Source organism: Apus apus, chromosome 3, assembly GCF_020740795.1.
Source record: "Apus apus isolate bApuApu2 chromosome 3, bApuApu2.pri.cur, whole genome shotgun sequence".
NCBI classification, from domain to species: Eukaryota; Metazoa; Chordata; class Aves; order Apodiformes; family Apodidae; genus Apus; species Apus apus.
Genome location: NC_067284.1, coordinates 105,503,335 through 105,530,473, shown reverse-complemented (window position 1 = coordinate 105,530,473; position 27,139 = coordinate 105,503,335). Strand labels below are relative to the sequence as shown.

The following is a 27,139-nucleotide window of genomic DNA, read 5'->3' as shown; positions in this document are numbered from 1 at the left end:
ACAAAATTATGTGCATCGTCAGCATCTCCAATAATGTATTGTTAGATACACAAAATTCAACAATTTCACATTTACAGCTGATCCTGTTTTGAGCAGGAGATTGGACTGGATGACATTCTGAGATTCCCCTCAAATTTTACTTATCCTATGATCCTATTTTCAGACCGAATCTGACTCTGAAATAAAAGTAGTTTCTGATTATTCTAGTAAGTTTATTATCTTTAAGATATTTATATAGCAAAGGCCTCTGTTTTCTTATTCTAATGTTTCTATTTTCTATCTGTATTTCAAAGTAGTGTGAGAAGTGTTTATTTCCAGTGACATCATCTTTTGTTCAGGCCCCTCATTTTTAAGCTCTAATTATACTTCCCAGACATAATTGTCATAATAACTAACAAAAAGTACTGAACTCCATAAACTTAAGCAATCCAAAGAAGCTGAGTTTGAGGAATGTATGAAACAGCACAAGGTAGATCAAAGAAGTTTCTGGTGATTTTTTTTTTCTGTTTGCAATCCATAAACCTGTTTTCCTGCCTTAGCTAGTTTCAATAGGAAAAACCCTTATGTGGATGCATTTGCTTTAGATTTTTGCCTTTTTACAGGACGTTTGTAAATGGTTCTGCTGTCGTATGTCCTATCCAGCTACATCACGGAGACAGAATCCTGTGGGGAAACAACCACTTCTTCAGGTACAAAAGATACTAAAGACATTGTAAGCTTTGTTTTATCTTAAGGTGTATGGAAAGGTGTCAGTGGAGCAAACAAGCGGCAGGAGGAGGTGATTTCATTGCCATTTGGATTATAAAGGCAGTGCTGATGACTGGCTGTTCTTGAATGCTTAATGTTACAGCAACTGTGCCTGATTTTAACTTCTGAGCACTAGGCTGACTTCCTGTGTTTTCAAGGGACTGCAGCGTTGCTGATGAGGCTCTTGCTGCAGTTATCAGTACTACTATCTCACTGAAGATATATAATTTTTGTAACTTTAATGTGGTTCAGTACCCTATTAATACTAAGTACTTTCTCTTCCACGGTGGAAGTAATAAACGCAAGCTTTGACTTGGATAGGTTGATTTTGGATTTTATAAGTAAGCTGCTAGATTTTTTACCTGTGTTGTGCAGTGATCTGGGTCTTACAAGGTCACTCTGTTGCCCAGAATTCCAGCTCCAGCCATACCTACGACTTTCCTACATCAGATGGAATCACTGGTAGCAGTTTTCTGTGAGAGACTGTATTCTTGAAACCCTCAGTGGCTGCTCTGAAATACCTTGAAGATCAGTGAATTTAAATTATAATCTTAAACTGAATTGTTTTCTTTTATGCTTCAAAGAAGAATCCATTTTAAAAAGTGGGATATAGTTTCATTATTACCTCTAAATTATTTTTGTATGGGATGACTGAAAGAATTCATGGTTATTTAAGCCATCTGGTATTCTCCAATAATAGACTGTAGAATGAATTAGTTTGCCTCCACTGTTTACCTTGAGGAAAAATACATTCACACATGCTCAACAAGTTTTAAAAGGGAAATTTCTACTTAATTAAAAATCTACTTAATTTTAATAATCTTTGAAAGAAACACATTGTTTCAAGAGTTCAGCAGTTAATAATTCTTTACTTTTTTTCCTCTTATTTAAAGGCTGAATTTGCCGAAGAAGAAAAAGAAGGCAGATCATGAGGATGAAGAGCGAGACAACTCTATGAAGTGCAGTAATAGTGTTGAGCAGCTGGACATAGATGGAGACAATTCTAGTGAAGTGTCTAGTGAGATTAACTTCAGCTATGAATATGCCCAAATGGAAGTCACTATGAAGGCTCTTGGTAGTAATGGTAAGAAGCAACAGAATTTATTGGAAATATGCTCAGAACATGGGGTTACATCTTCAGAGACTCTTAACCGCAGACTTTTTCCTTTATAACTTCCTACTGGAGAATTTTTCTTGTGAATGACTCATCATAGCCATTTTTGCAGTTGAGGGGAGAAAAAAACATTGCAGACTGTTTTGTTTGGCAGTTCTCCTTGAGGGAAAAGCCAAAACTGGAATATTGGTAGAACTGCAGCCAGAAGTCAGTGTTTTCACTTGTTTGTTGGTTTTTTTTTTATTGTTGTTGTTATGTCTCACTCATGCATTAACTGTAGTGATTTCTGTCTCTGAAACCCTGTTCTTTGGTTTTTGTGGTCTTATGTTGCTATCCCAAAATTGCATTATTTTGGGAAGCAGGAGGAAGTTTTTTTCAGCTTAGTCTTTCTGTTTTCTCAGTTCTCTTAAATCATCTGTCCAATCTGTTCCATAGACAATTGTTTGGGATTTTTTTGCTCCACACTTCAGCAGCATTTTGTGTATGCATCACAGCAAAAAGATAATATTTTCCTTCTTTTATATGATAACTACATTTACTGTCTCAGACATTCCACACCATGGATTTCAGTGGCTACTGCAGGCCCTAATGTGGCTAATTGCAGATATAGAAGGGGGAAGTGTGAAACCATAGTAATTTGTGCCTTGCCCAAGGTCATACAGCATATTTGTAGCAGAACGTGGGCAGGATTCCATATTTCCATGTCCCCCACCTCTGCCCCATAATCATTACATGACTGTTTCCATTTAATTCGATGTTTACAGTATATTTGACCCCCACAAGCTCTAACTTCTTTATTTGGAACACCTGCTTAGATCCAATGCAGTCAATCTTGCAAAGCCTGGAGCAGCAACACGAAGAGGAGAAGAGATCTGCTCTGGAACGACAGAGGCTGATGTATGAGCACGAGCTGGAGCAATTGCGAAGGCGACTGTCGCCAGAGAAGCAGCATTTCCGCAGCATGGACAGGTTCTCCTTCCATTCCCCCAGCGCCCAGCAGCGCTTACGGCAGTGGGCAGAGGAGAGGTGGGTAATCCAATCTGACCAGCAGGAGCCTTTATTTAAAGTTTTTCAGTCCTAGTGGTTTTTGCAAGGTTTTTAATTGCGTTGCACACCTCTGCCAAATAACTGAGAGGGCTCCTGTTGGTGGTTGAGGAGGACATAGTGAAAAGATTAAGAACAATCAGACTTACAATGCTAGAAAAGGTGAGAAAGAATTTGTTGCTAAGCCTGCCTTGTTGTTAAGGAGAAACTCTCTCCTGATGGGCAACACTTTTGACTAAAGATTAAGTGATTGGGAGAAATTTTGAGACTCCTATATGAGCTTGTTCTGTGGGTCATGACTCAGCTGCTGGCATGTTTGTTTTTCCACTCGACTCACATCCATTTATTGGACCTGGGTAGGTCCTGGCAACCAGAAAAGTGCAGAAAGAAAAGGGAGCAAGAGGATGATATGAAGAATTTTGATTCAGAGCATTTAAAAAACTGTTTAGTAACCACAGAGGGTCACTGTCCTCTTTACCCAATTGCACTGAGGTTATTTACATACGCTTCTAAATTATCTTTTTCAGTATTACTGTCAGAAAAAGCAGCTGCAGAAGGAAGATGAAACTTACCCTCCAACATTGAGTATAGTAAAGATATTGTAATGAGAAAATAAAAATCTAACTTATATGGCTAGAGAAGGAACTTTTGAAATCAGAAGTATTTGAGACAAGCTAACAAAGTATTAGCTGTGAATCTGGAATATTTTGTGGTAGCAGATTCCCGTGCTGAACAGTTGGCACACTCTCACACTTATCAGGAAGGCAAGTGAGCACATCAGTCATGGTGTCTGAATAAACCTTTCTCTGCAAGATTGAGCATCCACATTTGTGATGGAGAAACTCTGGAATAGGCCACACAAGAGCTGACTGTTCAGCAGATGCATGGACAAGTTTCGTACTGCTAAATTCATTCAAATATTTTTTTTCTCCCCAGAGGAAATACAGTGTAATTCACCTGAATTTTTTGTTAAAAAACTGAATGTTGACTCCTTCTTGTCAAGTGTTTTGTGCTCAGTTTCAGTACTTAAATGCCATGACTTTTCCTGTCTTCCCCTCTGAACCCCCTTCTTTTAGAGAAGAAATGCTGACCCACAGCCTGAGAAAGCTGCGAGAGCAGATTGTTAAAGCAAATTTGTATGTGAGAGAAGCCAATTTCATTGGAGAGGAACTGGACAAGAGGACAGAGTATAAAGTTACCCTCCAGATCCCAGCTTCAAGCCTTAATGCTAACAGTAAGGTAAAGTAGCCCTAATGGAAGTACATTGTTGTTCAGTAAGTTTGCCCCTCAGCATTCGTATTTGTTGTATTCTGACTTTAATGGTCTAGATAGTTTGCCGGTCTATTCATGTGCTCTGTTAGTGCTTGCTACATCCTTATCTTATTTTGATACCATGAAAATCTTACAATGTGCTAGCTTACTGATAAATGTTTTGATACAAGGCCTTCCCATTGGTGTTAAAGTTCACACTCACTTCTGTTGCAGATAGATAAAATCTACACTGGCTAGGTACCATCCATTTCAAGTATTTATTAAGACCTTGAGGACATTTGGCTTTACATCATCCTAGTGAGCTGAAAAAATGCTGTCATCCCCATTGTACAGAGAGAAACTGGAGCAGAGAGGATTTGAATTGTTTGTTTCAGGCATTTTAGAAATTTTGGAAGGAGGCAAATGAACCCAGACTTCCATGTTTCAGGCTGACTACCCAAGCTGGTATTATTTCTGTTCTTAAGGTCAGGTCAATATTTTGGGGATACTCAGGCTGTTGTTAGTACAGGAGATTTTTTATTCCAGGATTAGAATTTTTAGCAATTGCTTTAGAAGTTCAGCTTTATGTCTTTATCTGTCTTTCAGTCTTCTGGCACATCTAGGAACAGGATAGTAAACAGGGTTAAGTGTCTGCACGAGTTGAAAGTTGCAGGCAGTAGTAACCTTAGCTGGAACTTCAGGCCTGCTATAACTTGAGGATATTTGTTGAAATACTTAAATGTTCCTATTTCTAACACTTATGTAAGGTGAAAATCCATGGAAACTAGTGCCTGTAGCTATGATTAGACTTTGCAGTTAAACTGGACACTAATATGCTGTGACAGCTGAACTCAGAGTCTGTCGTGCTTGAATTTGGTTGCTCAAGCTGAAATTAAAAAAAAAGGACAAAATCCAGATTTTTCCAAAATATGTTTAAGTTTTTTATTGGTTTTAAAATTGTTTTTCATTGTTACACTAATTTCTTGTTGATATCTCTGTAATTGTTTCACAGAGAGGTGCAATTCTCAGTGAGCCTGCCATTCAAGTGAGAAGGAAAGGGAAAGGCAAACAGATTTGGTCACTGGAAAAGCTGGAGAATCGATTGGTAGATATGAGAGATCTTTACCAGGAGTGGAAAGACTGTGAGGAAGACAACCCAGTAAGTAAAAATTACTCCAGTATTGTGCTGATAGTGTTACATCCCTGTTACATTTTTTAAGTAGATCTAAGAAAATCTTCTAGTTCAGGAGCCGAGGGAGGAGAGGAGGAGGGAATATGTAAAGAGAGTTTTCCTGAACTATTGCTTTTCGTAGTACTGAAGTGATCTTCAGCATTTCATTAACCCATATCTTGTCACTTTGATGCTTGTTTGCATACATAGTTTGGTGACAGAACTGAGCATACAGTACGAAGCAGTAAGTAAACCCAACAGCAGCTGATACTCAAGCTGACATCTCTGAATCTGACAACATCGAGGAGAACTTTCTGAGGACAGGCCTTATACTTGGTCCAACGTAGAATTTGAGTTTCCATTTTAGTTGTGTTCTAATCTGGCCTCTTGCTTGAGTCCATTTTTCTTTCGCTAGGCTGTTTGTGCAACACTTTGAAAACTGTTCCACGAAAAGGTTTTTTTCCTTACATTATTACAAATTTGATTGAAGGTGATGAGAGCTTACTTCAGGAGAGCTGATCCGTTCTATGATGAGCAGGAAAACCACAGCCTTATCGGAGTAGCCAATGTTTTTCTTGAGTGCCTGTTCTATGATGTGAAGCTGCAATATGCTGTTCCAATCATCAATCAGAAGGGAGAGGTTTGTCATTCTTCAGTAATCTATCCTTACTCAACTGTTTAATTACAGCCTGTGGATCTTTTCGCCAGTATATAGTAGATATTTTTCGGTTTGATGTGCACAAGGTCTTTGCTAATGCTTTGAAATTATGCAAATCCCAGAATACCTTGCTAGAGTTGTTTAGACAGCTCTGAATCGCAGCATAATGATTGTGAAAGGAGAATGCCTTGTGAGCACCTCTCTGAATGCCACAGCCCAAAATAAATACTTGGTAGAATGGGTATGAGCTACAGCTCCACTGGCTTTCACTGACTGCCATAAAGAATAGGCTCTTAAATACATACTGTAAGAACAGCTTCAAAGGCAATTAGAGAACACCAGGCAACATCCTCTGTGCTCTGTATCACATGTACACTTTGCAGACTCTCTAGAGAATGTTGTGAAGGTGGATGAGATAACAGTATGCTGTTCCCAAGGTCACTGTAGTGGCTGATTTATTGATGTTTTTACAGCAAAGACTGATTCTTGTTCTTAAAGAATTCTTCATCTGATGCAACAAATGCACAGTGCAAAACAGTAAAAAGGAATTAAAAGTTGTCTGCTTACAGACAGGAAGGAGCATTAGTTTTAGTTAGCTGAAAAGGGATGAGCGTGTCACTGTTTTCTAGTACACAAATAATTCTTAGTCCTTTCTTATCAGGTATCCGGTCGTCTCCATGTTGAAGTTGTTCGAGTGAGTGGAGAGATAGATGACAGGTTGGTTGGAGGTGAGGATAGTCCAGACTATCCAACTGAAAATGACACTCAGGAGAGAAAACTTGTCTGCCAGGTGAGTTCCAGATATATCCCAACCTCTGAGCAAGCTTCTTTCTTTCCATCCCAACTCTTAAAGAAGTCCCTGGTACGTTGGCTTCTGGATGTTAGATGTCTCTTTGCGCCCTCATGTGCCATGAGGCAGCTACACAGGCAGAGTCCTCTCTGACATTTTGACATGTTTAATTTTTTTTTTTTTAAAAGGAGCAATTAATTTAACTGTACCTAGTCATTCAGTTGTATGTACAAAGCTTAATAGTTTTGTTGTATTTGTTTTCATGGCCTTGTGTAAAGTCCTGGTGCCTAGTGCTTGTCTTGAAGCACTGCTGTGTAGTCTTTTCTCACAATATTTTGCTTTTTGAGTGGCTGAAGTAGATGGGTTTTGTTCCCTTTCAATCTTCATGATTATTTTTATTAAGTCTGCAAGTTATTAATTAAACTATTTTTATATGTATACAATCTTAGCCCAGATTGTATTATTGTAGTCCTGAAAGACATGGAAAATATGTGCACTAGGACTGGAACTACAATATCTAATTCAAAAGGAGCCATAGAATCCGATAAACTCCATCATTCTGTGTATCATTCTCTCTCAGTATCTCTCTCTCTAAATATTGGATATTTTGTGAAATGTATGCAGTTGTGTTTATTATTATTAAAAATAAAAAGAAAGTTAGCAGGATGTATTTACTAGGAGTTCTGTGTTGTTGTGAAATGCAATTCAGGCCAAAAGCACTGGAGGGAGTGGAACCTCAGCTTTGCTGGCTTCTGGACAATATGAACAATCTGTGGGAACTGCACTCTGTCTCAGTTTTTATCCTGTCCCATAGAGCTCCCTGTGCTTGCAAGCAGAATGGGACATTATTGGAGGAAACATACTTTTCTGAGGAGCTTGAATGGTGCTTTACCATAGGAGTCTAACTCATCAGAACGTAATTTGACAAATATAAATGTATTAAATAATATGATGGCGCTTTTTTTTGCCTTTTTTTTTTTTCCCCATCAGAAGGTGTATTCCAACATTTTGTTTCTATTTGGCCTTGATTTTGAAAAAGAGGGGGCAGGCTACCTCTGTATCGTTTGGGTTATTTTGGTGTTTCTAGCATCACAGAGTAAGGACAAGTAGTATCATCAGATAGGGATTTTGGAGAATAAAGGAGCCAGTTTTTGTAGACATATGAAGTTTTTATTGTATTTCTCTTCAGTTATGAAGTTTTTGGTGCATCTAAGCATTACAAGTTTGGTAGTAAAATTCGTACCTTTATCTTTCACTCCCAAGGAGTATGAACCTGGGGACATCTAGTGGCCCTATGGGGCTGTTGCACACGAAATACTGTCTCCAATGTATAACAGTGCAAGAAATCGTATTTTGTAAAGTTTTTTTGTTTGTTCCTTTCTTTTTTGTTGTTGTTCTTTGCAGCAGAACAAGATTAAATTATTCTAACAGAAGGTACTTTTACCTAATGAATAAGTGCTTTTTCTTTATTTCTCATCTCTTTTCTAGATTAAAATACTTCAGGCTACAGGTTTGCCACAGCACCTCTCCAACTTTGTGTTCTGCAAATATACATTCTGGGATCAGCTAGAGCCAGTTAATGTTGCACCCGAGGTGGACCCTTCCTTATCTTCCATCAGCAAGGAGCCACGGTGCATGGTTGTCTTCGATCACTGCAATGTAAGGGTTTTTTCTATTTTATTTAATGAAAGTGTAGGCAGAAGAAGCAGGGGCAAAAGTTGCCTTTTTGCTCTCATTATGGTCCTTTGTGAGGCTGATACCCTAATTCCATTTTTAATAAGAGTTTGAAACATCTTCAGAGTCCATGTAAGTTTGATTATACTACACTGTTCACTTGTACAAAAATAACAGGAGTTGAAGAAGTGGATTAAAGCAATCTGTGCAGCAGAGAGACTTCCTTTGTAGTTTACCCACAATAAAAATGCTCCTGAGTGTGAATGGATGAGTTATATTGATCTGTGTACATTTGATGTCCATATTTGGGCTGATGGCTCTACACTCTGATGTAGTCTCGAGAAGCATCCCACAACTGAGACATGAGTCCTGTTATCCTGATGTTGATGTTGCAGTTAGGTTGTCTGTCTTAGAACAGACTATTTCTTCCTGTTGACTTTTGAGCAACTGCCTGAGTTGGGGACACCTGTAATACAGATGTCTAAAGTCAGCTTAGTTGAATGGCAGCCAATCACCTGAATTCTCATTGTGTTCTTTCTATCATTTGTCATTATTCTGAGCAATTTATTTCACCTACAATCTGTAAAATAAATATAATACCTTCTGGTGAGTTTTAATATTTGAACATTAGAACATATTCTTTTTCTTTTTTGTAATCATTGAATGAGGGCTTGGAACAGCATGCAGTCATTTTTCAGCTCTTTATATACTTTAACCTTCAGCAAATCATGTACCTTTGTCTTGCCTCCTGATTTTACAAACTGAAGTGATAGTTCTTCCTTTCCTCAATACTGTGTCTTGGGGCTCAGGTAACTTTACTACATGTTTAGATTAAAGACAGTAAATCTCTGTGTCATTGTTTGATCACAGTTATCAACTGATTTGTTGCTTACATACAGGAAGTTTCTGTAGGTATTTCTGAAGACTTCATGGAACATCTTTATGATGGTGCTTTGGCAATTGAAGTATATGGGCACAAGCAGAGTGGTGACCGCAAAAATCCAGCCCTGTGGGATTTGGGAATAATTCAAGCCAAAACACGCAGCCTTCGTGACAGGTAAATATGGAAAATGATCCTTGGTTTAGAATTCTGGAACATCGTTTTGGAGGTGCCCAATTTTGAAGCAAGTTTGGGATGAGGAGTCGAATTTTTAACTGAAGACAACTGAACATGGGTTTGAGACTATATTAGACTATTATAAATAGACTGTCTATTGGAAAAATGCCATGCAATGTGTCAGTAGGCTTTGAAAAAGTGAAAAAGAAGAAATGCCCATTTCTTATTCAAAGCAAAAGTGGCAAACCTTGAAAGACTTTGAAGTCCCTTTTATTAGGTCAAACTCAAGTGCATAAGTAGCGTTTTATGAAAAAGCAAGGTGTATATTTTCCTTTGTATTGCTATCCTAATCTATACCAGGAAGAGCTATCAAGTCTAAAAGAATAAAAAGGATTGTTCCTACTGTACACTAAGATATTTATTCAAGATCTGACTCCAGTTAGTTCTTGGCCATCGAGTGTCATCACTGTAGATTGCTTCCATTGGAAGAGCTATATTGCTAATTACTTCAATTGGAGTACATATGCAATAATGTGGAAATTTAAACTGAAAAGGTTGCTATTTTGCTGGCATTTGTTGGTTGTCCCCAAAGTAAGCTTAGTAGTATTTACTTAAAGGTAAGTTGTTTATCCTCTACAATTAAAGGGAGCTCTGCGCTGTAATTTATTGGCGTAATTAATTTATATCCCTAAAAAACAAAACAAAACATATTTGTCATGTTTTGCAGATGGAGTGAGGTAACGCGAAAAGTAGAGCTCTGGGTTCAAATTCTCGAGCTGAATGAGAACGGGGAATACTGCCCAGTTGAGGTGACTCCTGCCAAGGATGTAAGCACAGGAGGCATCTTCCAGCTCAGGCAGGTACGGTGGCACATACAGGATTTCAGCTGTGGAAGAGCCTGTGGAAAGCTAAGAAGCTTATATTTTATATAGTAAAGGGGTAGTGTCCAAGGAACTGTCAAGCTTAGACACAAAATATGATCTTCTGTAAAACAGACATAAAGCAGAAGAAAGTGGAGTCCCTCTGTGTTTTGTGAATCTGCCAGTGTGCATAAGCTCAGATGTAAAGGTGATCAAAGACTTACCTGTAATCTTGGTGCTGTGTTCTATTCCCTGTTCTGTGATAACACCTGGTAGAAAGGAAGCCAGTCTCAACTGAACTGGATTATTTTTTTAAGAGGTCCAGAGTTCCCCTTTATTTGATCCTTTCAGCCAGCCATTCTTTTGTCCTTTGAATTCTACACACATCAAATTGTTAATGCTTAACTGAGTAGTTAACATTTTTAAGTGATAAGCTATTGCCCAGAGAATGCTAGGAGTTAGTACAAGTCAGATACAGGTTGCACATTTTCATTTTCCTTTTTTTTTTTTTTTTAATTCTTTTTCCCCTCTATGAGTTTTACTAAAGAATAGTTTATTTGCTGCATTGCATCAGTGGTTAAGAATTCTCAGTCATGGAGACTGGAGTCAAGAAGAGTTCACTGAAATTCCAGTAGCTCACCAGATTAAATTATTTTCTTTCCTTTTCTGTAGGTAGGGAAGAGATCCTATTTTCTGTCTTAAAAAATATTAAAAATAAAATCCTCTATGTGTATCTTTAGAAAATCCTCCAGAAAAGCAAATGGGGGAGTTGCTAAATGCTGCATTTTTTTTCTGTAAATATGTAATTCCTGTAAACACAAATCCTTGCAACAGAAAGGGTAGCTCTTGAACACTGGGTCGTTGGGATTGCAATACTCACTACTTTGTTCTTCACAAAATAAAAATATAATGTTGCTTGCCAGTGACTACCAGTAGAGGTCTCTCTGTCATTAAGCTTTCAGCATTTGATATTTTTTTTCCAAGCATTTCAATTTGTTCTTTTGGGCAGGGGCAATCTCGACGAATTCAGGTGGAAGTGAGATCTGTACAGGAATCTGGGACCTTACCACTGATGGAGGAATCAATAGTATCTGTTGGCATTGGTTGCGTTCAAATAAAACATGTCAAGCCACAAAAAGTACCTGAAAATTATCAGGTAAGAGTCAGAATATTTCCTGTCAGCTATGGCTAAGTCCAAGACATGTAAAAGCATAAAGTGTTGTCCTAAGTTTATTGCAGTTGGAGGCAACTCCATTAATTTCAAGTTTTAGTTTGGTTTTGGGGCATATTTTTTGGACCTGCTTCTTAAATGTATAAAGTCAAGTCAAGAAGAATTGTCGGAATGTCTGTGATGGTGGTTTTAGGGATTATTCAGGGTAGTTTAAATCTAAATCTCTGTCTTTCACAAAGTGGCATGGAAGAATTTTCAACGGCAAAAATAATGTTTGTAAGACTTCCTTCTGTGTCTCTTCTGGTTTTGTTGTGTGTTTTTTCCCTATCCATAAAAGCAGCACAGCCTTAACACACCATTCAAAGAAGATTCCAAATTTTCTAAAATTCATTAGAAGTTTGTGCAGTAGATTTGACTTCAAATACTAGGTATAGCAGCAAATTTAAGTGTTCAAAGTAAAATAAATCAATGGAACAAATCTTCAAATAGTGCTGAGTTACAGATGTTAGAATTACATGAACCGGTTTTTAGCCCTCAGTATGTGTTGGCCAGCTGTTTGACAACTTCAGAGGCACTGCATCGTATCTTAAATTGCAAGTATATCAATCTAGTTTTAGGGATTGTCTTCCTGCAACACTCCTATCAGTTTCTAGTGCAGTTTGAGCTTTTCCCCCAACAGCTGAATTAAAATTCAGTCATTGCTCCACGTTAGCAAGCCAAAGCTAGTGCACTAAAATGAGCAAGTCTCCAGACTTGCTTGCTTAGCTGTCCTGCTTTACATAAGGCCAACTAAATGTGAGGTGGTTTTTGGGATGTCTCCCAGCTTTCCATAATGTTTACCCTGGTGACAGAGTATGATTCAATGCATGTCTGCTCCCTTTTTTGCTTGATGAGTATTATTTTTCCATTTGAGATCTGAAGTAATTGGGTTTTTGTCTCCTAACCTTAACAGTCCCTTGCCTCCTGGGTGTCAGGGGTACAAAAAGGGGAGTGTTTTCCACCTTTGCAGAGATCTCGCTTTTCAGCAGCACCCAAGGCAAATTATTGCTTTTATACCCCTTTGTGCTTCTGCTAGTGACTCTGCCTGCAGGCTTTCTAGCTGCCCTTACCTCACAGCAGTCCCTGATACTCACATCCTATAAAGCAAGTGAACTCTTGTTTCTGTCCTGCTCCTTCATGGAGCAACTTTCTTAAGAGGCTCTGCTGTCCTGGGACAGAATAATTGATTCTTGCAAATTTCACTTGAAAGCTACTGCACACCTGCAACATACACATGCCCCTTTAAGCTTGTTCCATGACAACGCCCTGGGAGCATCTTCTCAGTCTCACCCTTTTTTCTGTTGACCAGTTTCAACCATATCTGAGACAGAGCTAATAATCCACAAAATTGTGTGTTCTTTCAAGGAGAAAGACTTCAACTCTCTTGAGAAAGAGACTAGCAAGTTGTCTGACACTGATAGCACACATGGGAAAGGGCTATTGAAAACCATGTTTTATTACTCTGGTTTCTTACAATAGCCTTCTGACTTGAACACCTGGATTTTTTAGTGCCCTTACTAACATTTCTCTATCTCAAATAAATCACTCTCTGTGGAATGTGAAAGATTTTCTAAAAACATTAAACTAAGAAAATTGCTTTTTAATTTCAGCTTAGCTAACTTTTTTGCTTTTGGTACTAAGATACCAAAGTAGACTCCAGTGGCTTGTTATTAGTTAAATAGGTAAGTAATAACTCAGTGAGGACTGGAGTCCTTGTTCTTCCTTTCACTGTCCAGGAGTGGCAGTTCTGCCTTTGGTCATTGCAAGTGGCTCTGCTTGTGATGGGTGTCAAGAATGAAAGGTGGTGTCTCCCATCAGAAAATAATGGAAATCAAGATGTCAAAGGCCTACACTGCAACCTGTTATGGTGAAAAGGTTATTCGAATTCTCTAACAATTGACTTAGATTTTAAAAAAATTTCTCCTCTAATGCTACAGCAGGTTTATCTCAAATCCTTTATGCCAGACTTTGATTTTTCAGTGCTCGCTATAACATTCATGCTTAACTCTTACAGGTAAAACGTTGTTGTCCAGGATCAACAGGTTTCAACTAGTTTCACTGTAACTCCTCTTTCTTTCTCAGGGCAATTGAAGTATTCCCCTTGCTTCCAATTATGAAGAATTCTAATAGCTATATTTTGGTGAAATTTTTCCATTATAGTTGTTAGATTGTTCTGGTTTGTGTTCAAAAGAGCTGATAGCAGCAAATCTTTGGGATATCAATATGTATTAATGCTGTTATCATACCATTGCTAAGGCCAGACGTCTGTGTCAAAATATTGTTTGGCCAAATGGCCCAAAATATTGTTTGGACAAATGTTTGGCCAATTTGTCTGGCTAAAATATTGTTTGAAATAGTAACACCTTTTGCATTCAGTGTGTTTGTTTTCTGCTATCAACAAAAGGTAATGGCATGATTTTGCATGTTTTGGTCTAGGAAGAAGAGGATGAAATGGACAGTTACCAGGTAAAAATTTTCAATTTCTTTATACCTCAGACATTTTCAGATTAAAACATCTTAGAGGACAAACAGTATGTTATCTTTACTGTACTGGCTGGATGTATAGAGAGCCTATCTGCTGAAGAGACTAAAAGCTTTGGTAACAATTGCATAGATGGTTACATGGCAAAGCCATATGGTGGATTACAAAGGTGAAGGAAAAGAACAAGACGCTTTAGTGTGTATTTTCAAAACAAGATCCAGCTGCTTTTAGTATTTGGTATTTTGGGGGAAGGAGTCTTCCACCTCGACAAACTATGGGCAGATTGAGATTGTCCTCAATCAGAACAAGAGTAGGCATGGCAGTGTTGAGAGATGCAATCACTGGAGTATACTGCAAGCAGTGGGGATTCTGTTCCTGGAGCTCTAAGACAGCAGTGATAAAACCACTGAAATCAGCACACTATTTTTTTAAAAAGGCTTACAGTAACATGAGCCTTAAAAGGGAACTGATGAGGTACAATACCTGTGATGTATTTTGCATCTTCTGAATAACTTTAACAAAAGCACATCCTTGTCATAATGGAGCTCAACTTGTATAATACGAACAACCAGATTTAGGTTTAATGCTCTCTGGCATACTTGTAGGGTCTGCAGGTGAGTAACACAAGTGTAGTTTATGTCTTGTATCCACTCGTTTGTCTTGACAAAGTGTTTGTTATATTTTGATGTGGATTGAATCTGAACTGCAGTTGCCATAGAAGAGCGTTGCCTGAAGGCATCCCAGAGCTGATAACTCATCTTTGTGGCACCCAACATGCTGTATGTAGAGTTATCATTCATCATTTCTGAGCATTTCTACACCAGAGACAAATGAACTGAATGTTCTTAAGGATCCTGTGAGGGTTTTATTGAAGGACGTAAGCACTTAAGAAAAAATATTTTTAAAGACTCAGCTGGAAATGCCATAACTAGGGACAGTGGCATGCAGAAGGACAGGGATGGATTTCTGGTATGAGGCTGGTAAAATACTGAGTGTGAATGGTGAATCATGGATGAGGACTGGGGTTTCCAGCTTTCCCACAAATGTGAGTTATAGACTTGTTTGAGGGCAAAGATGTATAAACTGAAGCTCGTTCAGCTGGGTGGTACACAATAACAGCTAGAGAAAAAGAGATGCCTCAGGCTGGAAAGCAAAAATACTTCAAATAAAATGTGGAAAGTTAAGGGTTTGGACCTGTGAAAAAAGACTCGAAGAAACGGGGGGTTTTAGCCTCAAGGAGAAGAGGCTCAGGCTGGATCTTGTCAATGTACTTATAAGGGAAGGAGTAAATAAAACAGCCAGGCTCCTTCTGGTGTTGCCAGTGAAGGGACAAGAGACAATGAGTCTCCATTCAACACAGAATACTTTTTTGTTTTGTTTTGTTTTTTACTGTGTTGGTGGAGCAGACTGTTATGGACTTTACATCCATAGAGATATTAAAATCCCAACTGGACACAGCCCTGAGCAAGATGCTGGAATTGACCTTCCTTTGGGCACAGAGGCAGGGTTGGACTAGACAATCTGCGGAAGTCACTTCCAACCTCAGCTCTTCCATGTTTCTGTTGTCCAGGGCAAAAGAAAATAGAGAAGAGCTAAGTGATTTCTTGGAGATCTGCTCTGTCTTATCTGCTTCTTGAGATGTGTGGAAGTGTTGAGGAAATGTGTAAGCCACAAATAGGAAGCACTGGCTTTCCTGGGTCAATATTTAACACGACTGCTTTCCTCCTGACAGGATAGGGATTTGGAGCGGCTCCGTCGGAAGTGGCTGTGTGCCCTAACAAAGCGTCAGGAGTATCTTGATCAGCAATTGCAAAAGCTTGTTGGGAAGCTTGGTAAGCAAAATACTATTAAAGGTAACAATTGTGATAACTTCAGAGAGATATGCACACACACGTTTCATCTTAATATGCTGTAAAATTTAGAAGGGAAGTTAATGGAGAATCTCTGAACTAATTTGCTTTCAGTGAAACTAAAGTTAGAGAAGCCTATATAAAATGGTTTATTGCTCTTGTACACTGTGTGTTTCTTCTTGTGTGATGAATTTCTGAGCAGAGTGAGTTTTATTCTGTTATGGTATAAGATCATTGATGCATGATAAAGGGACTGAGTAAGAAATGCTCTCCATTGTCCTGACTAACATCCTGCTTCTCCAGATAAAACAGAAGATGATGCAGATCGGGAGGCACAGCTTTTAGAGATGAGGCTAACACTCACTGAAGAGAGGAATGCTGTAATGGTTCCTTCTGCTGGCAGTGGGATCCCTGGAGCTCCAGCAGAGTGGTATGACCATACATTGCCATATGCAAGAATGAATGTAAAAATGATGCATGGCTTCTTCCTGGCTTGGATTGTTGCCATTTTTTGCTTTCTTTAATCTGGCCTTTGTACCCTGTGTGAGCAAAGTTGTTAAAATTAGGCCTCTTGCTTAAACTATTTTATTAGGCTGTGTATGTGAAATCCAGAAATGCTATTTAGTAAACGATACTATTATTGATCACAGTGTAATGATGACATTCTGAAAAAAAGGAATCAATATTTATTACCACTGCACTTACCATTTAAAAAAATTAGCTAATATGTTAATTACCTAGTTCATTCACTTAAAAGGCTGCTCTGTCATAATAAAACTGCACCTACAGGAGCATTTTGTTGCACTCCTGGTTCGAGCACAAAGTCTGTTTAGTCAGCAAGTGTTCCATGTAATTTTCTAAACATTAAAAACAGGAAAACTACACTAGACTGAGATTGCTGTACTGTAACAGCTGTGAGTAACAGCTACAGATAAGGAAGCAAGGTTGTTTCACTTCAAACCTTCATGTCTTCAGTTGCTTTCAACTTTCTGAAATTTTTTTCTGAGCAAACATCTAGCAATATTTATTGATGAAATTGGGTGTCATGGAGTTTTAAGCTGAAGTTTGTTAATGCTAGTGCTTCTGCAGCATAAAAACAGCAAAGGCTAAAGGAAACACATCAACTTTCACATCAAAGTGTTTGACTAGGTTTGAAAACAGTGGAGCTGCAAGAAACTTGTTAGAGCAGGAATCTGTTTTGAACACATTTGCACCAGCAGAAATGTTCAGTGTGATTCAAGCACCTTATATATTGCCTAAGACTCCAGCCACCATAGAGTTCATCTAGTCATAGAATGGTGAAGGTTGGAAGGGACCTTAAAGACCATCAGGTTCCAATCTCCCTCCTATGAGCAGGGACACATTAGACCAGGCTGCACAAAGCCTTCTCCAACTTGGCCTTAAACACCTCCAAAGAGGGGGCTTCCATAGCCTCCCTAGGCAACCTATTCCTTACTACCCTCGTGGTGAAGAGTTTCTTTCTGATGTCTAGCCTAAGTCTACCCTCTTTCAGTTTAAAACCCTTAGCCCTTGTCCTGTCACTATATGCTCTGGTGAAATACCAGTATAAACTGACATCTCGGTGTCCTCAGTATTTGTTACAAGGCAACATATTAATTACCTGCATGTGTAAGTCCAAGTTTGTCATGGGACAGCTACAGCACTTTTATACAGCTAAGATTGCAATAAGGCATCTTAAAGTCTTCTGTGTTTCATGTTACATTTTTAGTGCCTTATTAATTTTAGAATCATAGAACCATTTGGGTTGGAAAAGACCTTTCAGATTATCAAGTCCAACAGTTCACCCAGCACTGCCAAGTCCACAACTAAACCATATCCCTGAGCACATCAACACATCTTTTAAATACCTCCAGGCTTGTGTCACTTAAAAGTGCTAGGCCACAGAATATTTCATTTTAAAAACAAACAAAGCACCACCTATGTTACCCCTTCTTCCATGGTATGAAAGGTGCCTTAAATAGCAGCTGTGACTTTTAAATATGTGTGCTTTGTAAGGAAGAGTAATAACTGTGTAGTGTGTCAACATCAATGGTAGTTTAAAAATGACACCGTTTTCTGGTTCTTACTCCACTGTCTTCGCTGCCATCACTAATGCAGATGGGATTGCATTTAATAAATGTGTGTGTCAGATTAAATAAACTTAATTTTTCTATTAGCAATTTAGAGAGAAAACATTTCTGAAAGCAGAGGTCAAAGAATACAATAATTCTAAGAGAGCTGGTATGTAAGAAATACCAATTCAGTTGACTGTCTCGGAATCTGCAACAGTAAATTAAAATAAATCTGTTTGCCAAGGTTATCAATGGTCTGGCTTAGAAGTGAAGTTGTGCTGAATGTCATGTACTGAGGGCTTGTATCATAAGGTACGTGTGCTGGGTAAATCTGCATTAGTTTAAATGCCACCATTGTCCCTGTCTTACATTTTAGGACTCCTGTGCCTGGTATGGAAAATCACATTCCTGTTATTTTCCTTGACTTGAATGGTAAGTGGTTCTTAAAATGATAGAGTACTTTGAAACAAACTTTGTATGACCAATGACGTTATAGAATATAGGCAAGCCAATAAAATGAAGAAATGCCTGGAATGGCAGGTAGATTAATTTGAGAGTGCACATTTTTCACTGAAACATATTGTTTAGTGTTTCAAGATACACAACATTCTATATGGAAGGAACTGTAGGTTTTAACAATATCAGTGTTTTCTAGATGTTTAATAAGTGAAATATAAGTGATTCTACCCCTCTACTCTGCTCTGGTGAGACCTCACCTGGAGTACTGTGTCCAGCTCTGGAGCCCCCAACAGAAGAAGGACATGAACCTGTTGGAGCAGGTCCAGAGGAGGGTCGCAAAAACGATCCAAGGGCTGGAGCAGCTCTGCTCTGGAGACAGGCTGAGAGAGTAGGGGTTGTTCAGCCTGGAGAGGAGAAAACTCCAGGGAGACCTTATAGTGGCCTTCCAGTACCTGAAGGGGACCTACAAGAAAGCTGGGGAATGAGTGTTTAAAAGAATTTAGATTAGATTTTAGGAAGAAATTTTTTACAACGAGGGTGGCAAAACACTGGAGCAGGTTTCCCAGAGAGGTGATGGAGGCCCCATCCCTGGAGATATTCAAGGTCAGGCTTGATGGGGCTCCGAGCAACCTGATCTAGTTTAAGAGGTCCCTCCTTGTTGTAGATGGATTGGACTAGACGACCTTTAAAGGTCCCTTCCAACCCAAACCTTGCTGTGATCCTGTGAAGCAGTAAAATGAGTACATCTAAGGGAGAGGACAGTAAAAGCCAGTGATAAGAAGAAAATATTATTGGGAGTGTTCTTTCACAAGGATATAGTATAATTCACTGATGACTTAGAAGAAAATGTGAAGTCCCTGGTAATAACATTTGCATATCAAAAAAGCATGGCATGATAACGTCAAGTTAGTTTTAAAGAGTCTGGTCATAGGTGTTTCTTTAATCAATATATTTCTGAATACATCCAAGTACAAGGTCCAATTTGAACAATTAATTTGTCAGATACTTCTACCACAGATGGGAAATTGTAGCTAAGAAAGTGGCAACCCCAGAGCAGTCCAGGGACCAACAGTGGCTCATCAGTTGAACAAACCCATGTTAAGATGTTTAAAAGGTTAATGCTTGGATTAGAAGCAGCAGGTGACAGTGGGGAGGTGACATGCTGGCTGGTGTGAGAAGGATTTGCTACACTGCTGCTCACATTTATGGTTTGTTCACCTCAAAAAGCACATTGATATATCAGATGGCTTCAGAGAGGAGATAGTTAATAATTCATTCATGGTGAGGGACTTGATCCAGAATAGGTTGACCTTCTCAAAAATCAGATTAAGAATGTGTTTAGTCATGATCTAAAAGTACTGTATTTTTACTTAGTCAACCAGCAGCTCTTTATTTGAAAACAAACCAGAACCCAACACCTAACTAATGCCAAATGAGCAATGTATTTAGTATGATGGAGCAGCAGTGCTGAAAATACACAGGTGGGCAAGGAGGGGATATTTACCAGTAGGGGAGCTTCCCACACAATAGAGAACTTCATAAGGCATGCATGAGTCTGTCCTCCCAAAGCTTTCTGCTCATGTTGGGTATAGGAATGGGATTCTTTTTGATGGGGAGCAATGTGTGAAGTTTTTCTTTTGCAGGTACAGTGTAAGTAGCCAACGTAGGGAGTTAGTGATGAAAACATGAATTCATGACTTGACAGATGGAATACTGACTGGGTCCAGTTCTGGGGTCCCAAACACAAAAGGACATGGAACTGTTGGAGTGAGTCCAGAGGAGGCCACGAGGATGATCCGAGGGCTAATGCAGCTTTTCTGGAGACAGGCTGGAAGAATTGGGGTTGCTCAGCCTGAAGAACAGAAGGCTCCAGGGAGACCTTAGAGCACCTTCCAGTGCCTGAAGGGGCTACAGGAAAGCTGAGGAGGGACTTTTGACAAGGGCACAGGGTGATGGGATGAGGGGGAACGGTTTTAAGATGCAAGAGGGGAGATTGAGATGAGGTCTGAGGAAGAAAGGGCTGTGAGGGTGGTGAGACACTTGCCCAAGTTGCCCAGGGAGGTTGTGGCTGCCCCATCCCTAGAAGTGTTCAAGGCTTGATTGGATGGGACTTGCAACAACCTGGTTTAGTGGAAGGTGCCCTTGCCCACGGCAGGAAGGTTGCAACTAGATGATCTTCTAGGACCCTTCCAATCCAAACCATTCTGTGATTCTGTGTTTTGCAAAAGGATTATTGCTCTGTGACTCCTCACCTTCTGCATTCACTTTTGTTTCTAGCTGATGACTTCAGTTCCCAAGATGACCTTGATGACCCAGAAGCAGGTGGGTGGGATGCTACTCTTGTTGCAGAAGAGGAAGAGGAATTCTTTGAGCTGCAGATTGTGAAGCATCATGATAGTGAGGTAAGATGTGGATCAGTATTTTTAGTTTAGGAGTGTTTTAATTGTTCCCTTTATATATTCAACTGTGAAAACAATGCATCACAGATGGCACACAAATGATACAACACTTGTTTCTTATATGACTGACTTTATGTTTTCAGGAATATTTGCTAGGAGTATAACCATGATTTGAAAAAGAATAAAACTCAAGGATTTTCTTTCATCTAAATCCAAGACCTACAAAAGCTGGAAATTCTGAGTTTTTAAAAAAAAAACCTCAACAAAACCCCTGAACAAATTAGAGTATGGAAGCCTCCAGCTGAAAAACAAAATCTTAACTGTTACTGCTGGTAACATATTTACCTTTGCATTGTTCATTCATTATATTACTTTTTACCACATAACTCATACTTTTGAAACTTTACAGGTGCTGATTTATAATTTTTGCTGTTAAGTTTAGAATCTCTGATTTATTTTTTTACCTTAAAATTTTGCTCCTTACTCTGAAACCTGTTTTTTATATTTTTAGAGGAGCTTTATTCCTGATGGTTTTGGTTGGGTTTTTTTGTTCTCTTTTGTTTTTAAAGCCTGGAAATAAAGCTGCCAGGCCATTTTGTCTTCTGGCTTGAAGGTAAACCATTTAAATCTTTAATAATACTTATATTTAAACATTCAAGAAGAGAAATTCCAGCTTTTGCTGTGTTGCTAGAAATGTTTCAGCAGTTATTTGTCAAATACTGACGAGAAAGTTTATGTGGTGTGATGGAAGATTTTCACTGCAATCTCTGTTGCTCTCTGGTTTGTCTTAATAAATTAGGCCAAATAGTCCTGTAGTTCTGCATCTTTTATAATTTATTTGCAATGATCCTGGGTATTGAAAGATCTTTTTTTCAAGAGGAAATGTTCCAGAGTTTGAGCAAGTTGGCATTTTTAATCCCAACATCTTCATTTGGCAAACTAGTCTTGATTTTTAAATGGCCTCTTCTAAAGTGCAGGGATTTTTCTTCACAGGGAGTGAAATGGAGAAGCTAACTCTCAAAATTTATGTATTATGTATTTTTGTTAATTATGCTTAATTAATTACCGTTAATTATACACCTAATTATGCTTATTAGAGGATACATTTTTTTCCTTTGCAGGTGAAAGCAGAAGCCTCATGGGATTCCACAGTCCATGACTGTATCCAGCTCAGCAAAGGAACAGCAGCAGATGAAAGAGTTTACCTGATAGTGAGGGCCACTGTCCAGCTCAGCCACCCCGCAGAAATGCAGCTGGTGTTACGCAAGCGCATTTGTGTTAACGTCTATGGCAGACAGGTATGTCTCTTATAATCCCCCACACCTTCACTCTGCCCTGTGTTTATCACTGCCTGAAGAGAGGAAGGCTGTGATTTGTGGAGTATGCTGCTGATGTGACTTATTTTCTTGTATCTACCTTAATCTCTGCCTGAATGGAAGCCACGAATCAACAGCATGCATCGAGACTTTGAGCTGCCAGTAGTTTTCATAGTATCTTTTATGTTGTGGATGGTATTGCAGCATTTTTTAAAGGCTCAATGGCATCTAAGTATGAGAGATTCTGTATTATTTGTATTAACTACAGAGTGCTTTATCCCCAGTCACTGGAAAAAGTAGAAAGAGTTAACTTCTTGTGAGCATGAAGTTTATATTTGCAAAAACTGTGCATCAGAAGAAATTTGTGTGTTTCCCTACTGCTGTAGGATGTTCACATATCACTGAGGACTATTTCTGCTTATGCTTCCAGATATTTAGAGATGAACCAGCAATAGTTGGAGCAGAGGTCCCCTTGTGTAATTTGTCAAAGTTAATCACTCTCGGTCTTTTATGTTTTCCAGTTAGCTTGTACATTTATGATAATGTGTAGGTGAGAGAACGGTGTTTAATAAATGGAAAGCAGAAGGAAGGTTGTCATTCCGCTTGCAGCATTATGTCCTGAAAATATTTAATTCTTGAGAAAGTTGATCAGGAAGAGTTTGTTCAGTACTGTCTCAGAATCCAGCTTCCCCTAGCAGTGATAATGACAAAGCAGAAAGCCTGAATTGTTATTCTGTTTGCACATCTATAGTTAAAATCATGCAAGAGCAGAAGAGGTGTGGTCACACCCAGAAGCTCTGGAGGCAAGTCTAAGCTGCTTTTAGTGCTAGGAATAGAACAACTACAGATCTGGGTGCTTCCATCAGGCAAAAGCTTTTTGTCAGAAAGGGAACGATGAATTTTTTTTCATGTAGAACGGAAGAGTATATTCAATAGATAAATTGAACATGCCAATAATTACAATTGTGTTAAGTCTTCGTCAGGTCTGTTTTCTACAGATTTTGTCAATGATGTTTTCTACTTTTATTTGACACAGAATCTTTGACTTTCTTGCTAGGATTCTAAAAATCCCCATCAATAACCTTTCCCGGGTGTTCATCTCAGCAGCATCTTTGAATGACTCATCTCTGCATTAATTCAACAGTCCAGTTCTTAACCCTGCAAGGCGCCAAGTCAGCATAAACAATGACCATGCCCCCTTAAATCATTCTTCATAACGATCTCTTTGGTCAAGAATTTAATGTCTTTACTTGTCAATATTCAAGACAAGTCACCTAGGGCTCTATATTAAAAAAAAAACAACCCACCTCTAAAACTAGCAAATGCTTTGTGTGCTGGTAAAACAGTCACCTTGCAATGAAGGAAGTAAGTTCTTTCTCTGCATCTAAAGTACAGACAAGCAAATTATTTGTCTCCATCTTAAAATCTTTAACTCTTGCATATCAATTGGTTAGTCTTTTGGGTTTGGACTGCTTTCTTTTTAGGCTATATTTACTTCAGTTGAAATATGTTAAAACATGTTTTCCTTAAAGCAAGAAATATTTTCTTTTTTTTTTTCTTTTGCTTCCCTGCAGGGTTTTGCACAGAGTTTCCTCCGAAGAATGTCTCACCGGAGTTCAATTCCTGGCTGTGGTGTCACTTTTGAAATAGTCTCAAATATTCCAGAGGTGAATAAGAAATCAGAGCATCTGAAATCGACTAAGAGCTTTTAACTTTCTGATTTTTCCCTTATTTTAAGCGTGCTCTTGCTGCTGCAAGCATAAACTATGGGGTTTTTAAAAGATTAAACACATTCCTTTACATGCTGTGACTTAGCAGCAACCCACGTCTTACCATTGTCGCTATGTATTTTGTTGAGTGAGCATCTATTTGCTGAGGTCCTTGAAAAAATATTTTTAAAAGAGAGAAAAAGGGGGAGTAAAGATGGCTAGGTGAAGTGCATAATGTAGGGAGCATGAGAATATGTAAAAAAAACAACAAAGTGGCTTCTTCTAAGTTATATCATTATGCCACTCTTGATTCCTGAGCATGTTCATAGTTAGATGCTACTCCTTTCCTTCCAAACAGATGCTCTGTAAAAGCAGAGCACTTGTAAAAACATTAACACATGAAGAGCCAAAAGCCTGATTGCTGCCTGTCTTTTTTGTTCTGCTGTATTTAGCACTCTGTCTTGAAATGTTTCTCAAGCAATGATCCATTTTGCTCTTGCATGTCAACTGAAATTTTGTTTTTCTCACGGAATAAGTAAGTAATGCCCCGAATGTGTTTGAGCACTTTTTAATGACAAAATATTTAATGCAGTCCTTTTGCTAATCATTGGCAATGTCTCACTGTGAGGCTCTCAGATACAAACAAAAAAAACCTCTAAAAGAACAATAGCCACATATAACTTCACATGTCTGTGACAGTGGTATAAGCACCCATACCGTTGGCATTCCACAAGTTTCTTCAATGTAATGAGGCTTATATTTAGGAATCTCCATCACAACATCTGAATCTGCCCCCAAGCTTAGAGGCAAACAATGTTGAATCTGTCCTGTATGGTTTAAAAATGTGTTTTCTTTCGGACCAATGTGGGAGCTTATTTTTTTTATTACTTTATTTTAAAAGGATGTATTTTCTTTTTGCCTTCCTAGGATGCTCAAGGAGCTGAAGAGCGGGAGGCACTAGCCAGGATGGCAGCAAATGTTGAAGATGCAGCTTCAGCTGACTCTGAGGCCTATATCGAGAAGTACTTGCGGAGCGTCCTGGCTGTGGAGAACATCCTCACCTTGGATCGTCTGCGCCAGGTCTTTTTTTAAGGCTGTGAGAGAATATGCCTCCTGAGAACAGTGTGTGGCAATGCAAATGTTCTCATAAGTACATGCAGTGGATAACAAAACCAAAACCACCACTCCAGGGCATAGCTCAGCCTTACAAAGTGTGCCTGTGGCAAACAACCAGAGAAGCAAACATAGCTGTCCTTACAGAGGTGTTCTCACTCAACTACCTGCAGTATGGATGGATGGGACTGGGAGCTTTATATTAAATGCTCATATTATGGGCTCCTTGGTTTGGTTTTGCATTGCTAATCACAGTTCCAAAAAATAGTTGTGCGGGTTTAGCTTTTGCTTTTTGAAATTTAGGCTTTTGTAATAATTTCTGAAGTTGCTAGTAGAATACTTGTCATTTTGTCCGTATTCTTGCTTGAAGTAACCAAACCTATTCTGTCAGTAAATAAGACATTGATTGGGTTAATCTTAAGTACTGTAACTTGATCTGTTTACCAAGAAAGATACAGGAGAGCAAAATATTTATTGAAAATTGTTCTTCTGGATATAAATTATGCAAGCACAAAAGAAAGTTATGCAAAACAAGCTAGAATATGTGCCTGCCCTCTATAAATTAATGAAAAAGTGTGATGCACTCTAAGTATTGAAAGCAAGTTCCCTGTCACAAACAATTAGTTTAAAGGATTAAACTAGGAGCTCAGTTAGGAAAGAGAGTCTTAGTCTTCACATCTGTAACAGTCATCTCCTAGAATCAGAACTAGCTGTAAAATCCTACATGTGCCAATTATGAAATTACTAGATGTTAAAGTTCATCCACTCGTACACTTCTAGCCACGTCATGTGCAAGTTTTAGGTGACAGTAGACTTTACAGACAGGAGCCTGGGCAGTAAGGCTGTTTAGAAACATTTTTCTTCTATAGACAAAACTATCCTGGGATGATTGGAGCTTAGATTCTTGCAAAGCATTCATATTTTACTTGTTTTGCTTCTCTGTGATTGGCAGGAAGTTGCTGTAAAAGAGCAGCTAATGGGAAAAGGAAAACTCTGCCGCAGGAGCCTGAGCTCTCCCAACGTGAATCGCGTGAGTATTCCCTGCTGGCATCTTGTCACGGTTTGACTCGGGATGGGCAGTTAAACCAGAGACAACAATGTTCTCGATCCCCTCCCCCAGGTAGGGAAGGAGAGACAAAATTACCGAGATAGACTTTTCTGTATTGAAAACTAAACTAGACAGCTTTAATTAAACACTAATGGTAAAAGAAAGTATGTACAGATGTGTTCAGGAATATGCAAAGCTCTTGGGTCAAGACAAAGGACAGGAAGGGTTCTTCACCAATTAAGGTCCCGGGCAAAACAGACTCAACTTGGGGAAAAAATAATAATTTAATCTCACACTAATCAAACACACACAGGACACAGACAACAAAAAGAGCAGGGCTTGTATATGTTACCCCACCCCTCCCTTCTTCCCGGGCCCAAATCACTTTGTTCCTGGTTTCTCTCCCTCCTTCCCCCCAGCAGCACAGGGGGATGGGGATGGGGTTTAGAGTCAGTTCACAGGCTGGTGGTTCCTGCTGCTCCTTCCTCCTCAGGAAGAAGGATTCCTTACAATCCTTCCCTGCTTCCCCACGGGGTCCCTCCCATAGGAGAGAATCCTCCACAAAGCTCTCCTCCCTGAGTCCTTCCCACAATGTCTGGAGCTGCTCCAGCCTGGGCTTCCCACAGAGTCACAGGTGCTTCGGGAACAAACTCTCCTGGCTCCAGGGTCTTCCAAAGCTGCATAATCAGAGTCCACAGGCAGCAAATCCTCTGGCCACAACATCCAAGTCCAGTGGCCAAGTTCACCCCTCCTGGTGCCTTCAGGGAATGTTCCACCACGTTCCTCCATGAGTGCAGGGGGACAGCTGCCATCTCGCCATGGGTTGCAGGGAAACTTCTTCTTGGGCACCTTCTTCCTCACCGACCACCAGCACAGCTCTTCTCCCTTAAGTGCTTCTCTGCTCAGGTGTTTTATCAGTTCTTTTGTATGTTAATCGCTGAGGCGCATATATTGTCCCTCTAATGGCTCCTTGGCTGGGTTTCTTACTTCTTACTGGAGCCACCCCTGTGGCCCTTCCCCCACTACCAAAACCCCACCGAACCAAATCAGAACACATAGATATATGGAATGGAATACTTTGGCCAATTTTGTTGTCCATCTAGTTCAGCCTCCCC

The 27,139-nt window shown here is 39.2% G+C and overlaps 1 protein-coding gene across 7 annotated transcripts in view; it reads left to right on the top strand.

Moving 5' to 3' along the window:
- The window catches only part of KIF13B (kinesin family member 13B), a 135,606-nt gene that overhangs the window by 77,962 nt on the left and 30,505 nt on the right, over window positions 1-27,139 (top strand). For all 7 annotated transcript variants that reach the window (XM_051614376.1, XM_051614370.1, XM_051614372.1 and 4 more), the window contains exons 15-34: window positions 603-689; window positions 1,641-1,831; window positions 2,677-2,887; window positions 3,982-4,144; window positions 5,169-5,315; window positions 5,818-5,967; window positions 6,647-6,775; window positions 8,264-8,434; window positions 9,349-9,506; window positions 10,234-10,366; window positions 11,376-11,522; window positions 14,013-14,042; window positions 15,791-15,890; window positions 16,212-16,338; window positions 18,357-18,412; window positions 20,717-20,841; window positions 21,960-22,136; window positions 23,729-23,821; window positions 24,791-24,943; window positions 25,929-26,006. In XM_051614376.1, coding sequence (XP_051470336.1) covers window positions 603-689; window positions 1,641-1,831; window positions 2,677-2,887; window positions 3,982-4,144; window positions 5,169-5,315; window positions 5,818-5,967; window positions 6,647-6,775; window positions 8,264-8,434; window positions 9,349-9,506; window positions 10,234-10,366; window positions 11,376-11,522; window positions 14,013-14,042; window positions 15,791-15,890; window positions 16,212-16,338; window positions 18,357-18,412; window positions 20,717-20,841; window positions 21,960-22,136; window positions 23,729-23,821; window positions 24,791-24,943; window positions 25,929-26,006 — 2,626 coding nt within the window. The remainder of the gene's footprint in view (window positions 1-602; window positions 690-1,640; window positions 1,832-2,676; window positions 2,888-3,981; window positions 4,145-5,168; window positions 5,316-5,817; window positions 5,968-6,646; window positions 6,776-8,263; window positions 8,435-9,348; window positions 9,507-10,233; window positions 10,367-11,375; window positions 11,523-14,012; window positions 14,043-15,790; window positions 15,891-16,211; window positions 16,339-18,356; window positions 18,413-20,716; window positions 20,842-21,959; window positions 22,137-23,728; window positions 23,822-24,790; window positions 24,944-25,928; window positions 26,007-27,139) is intronic.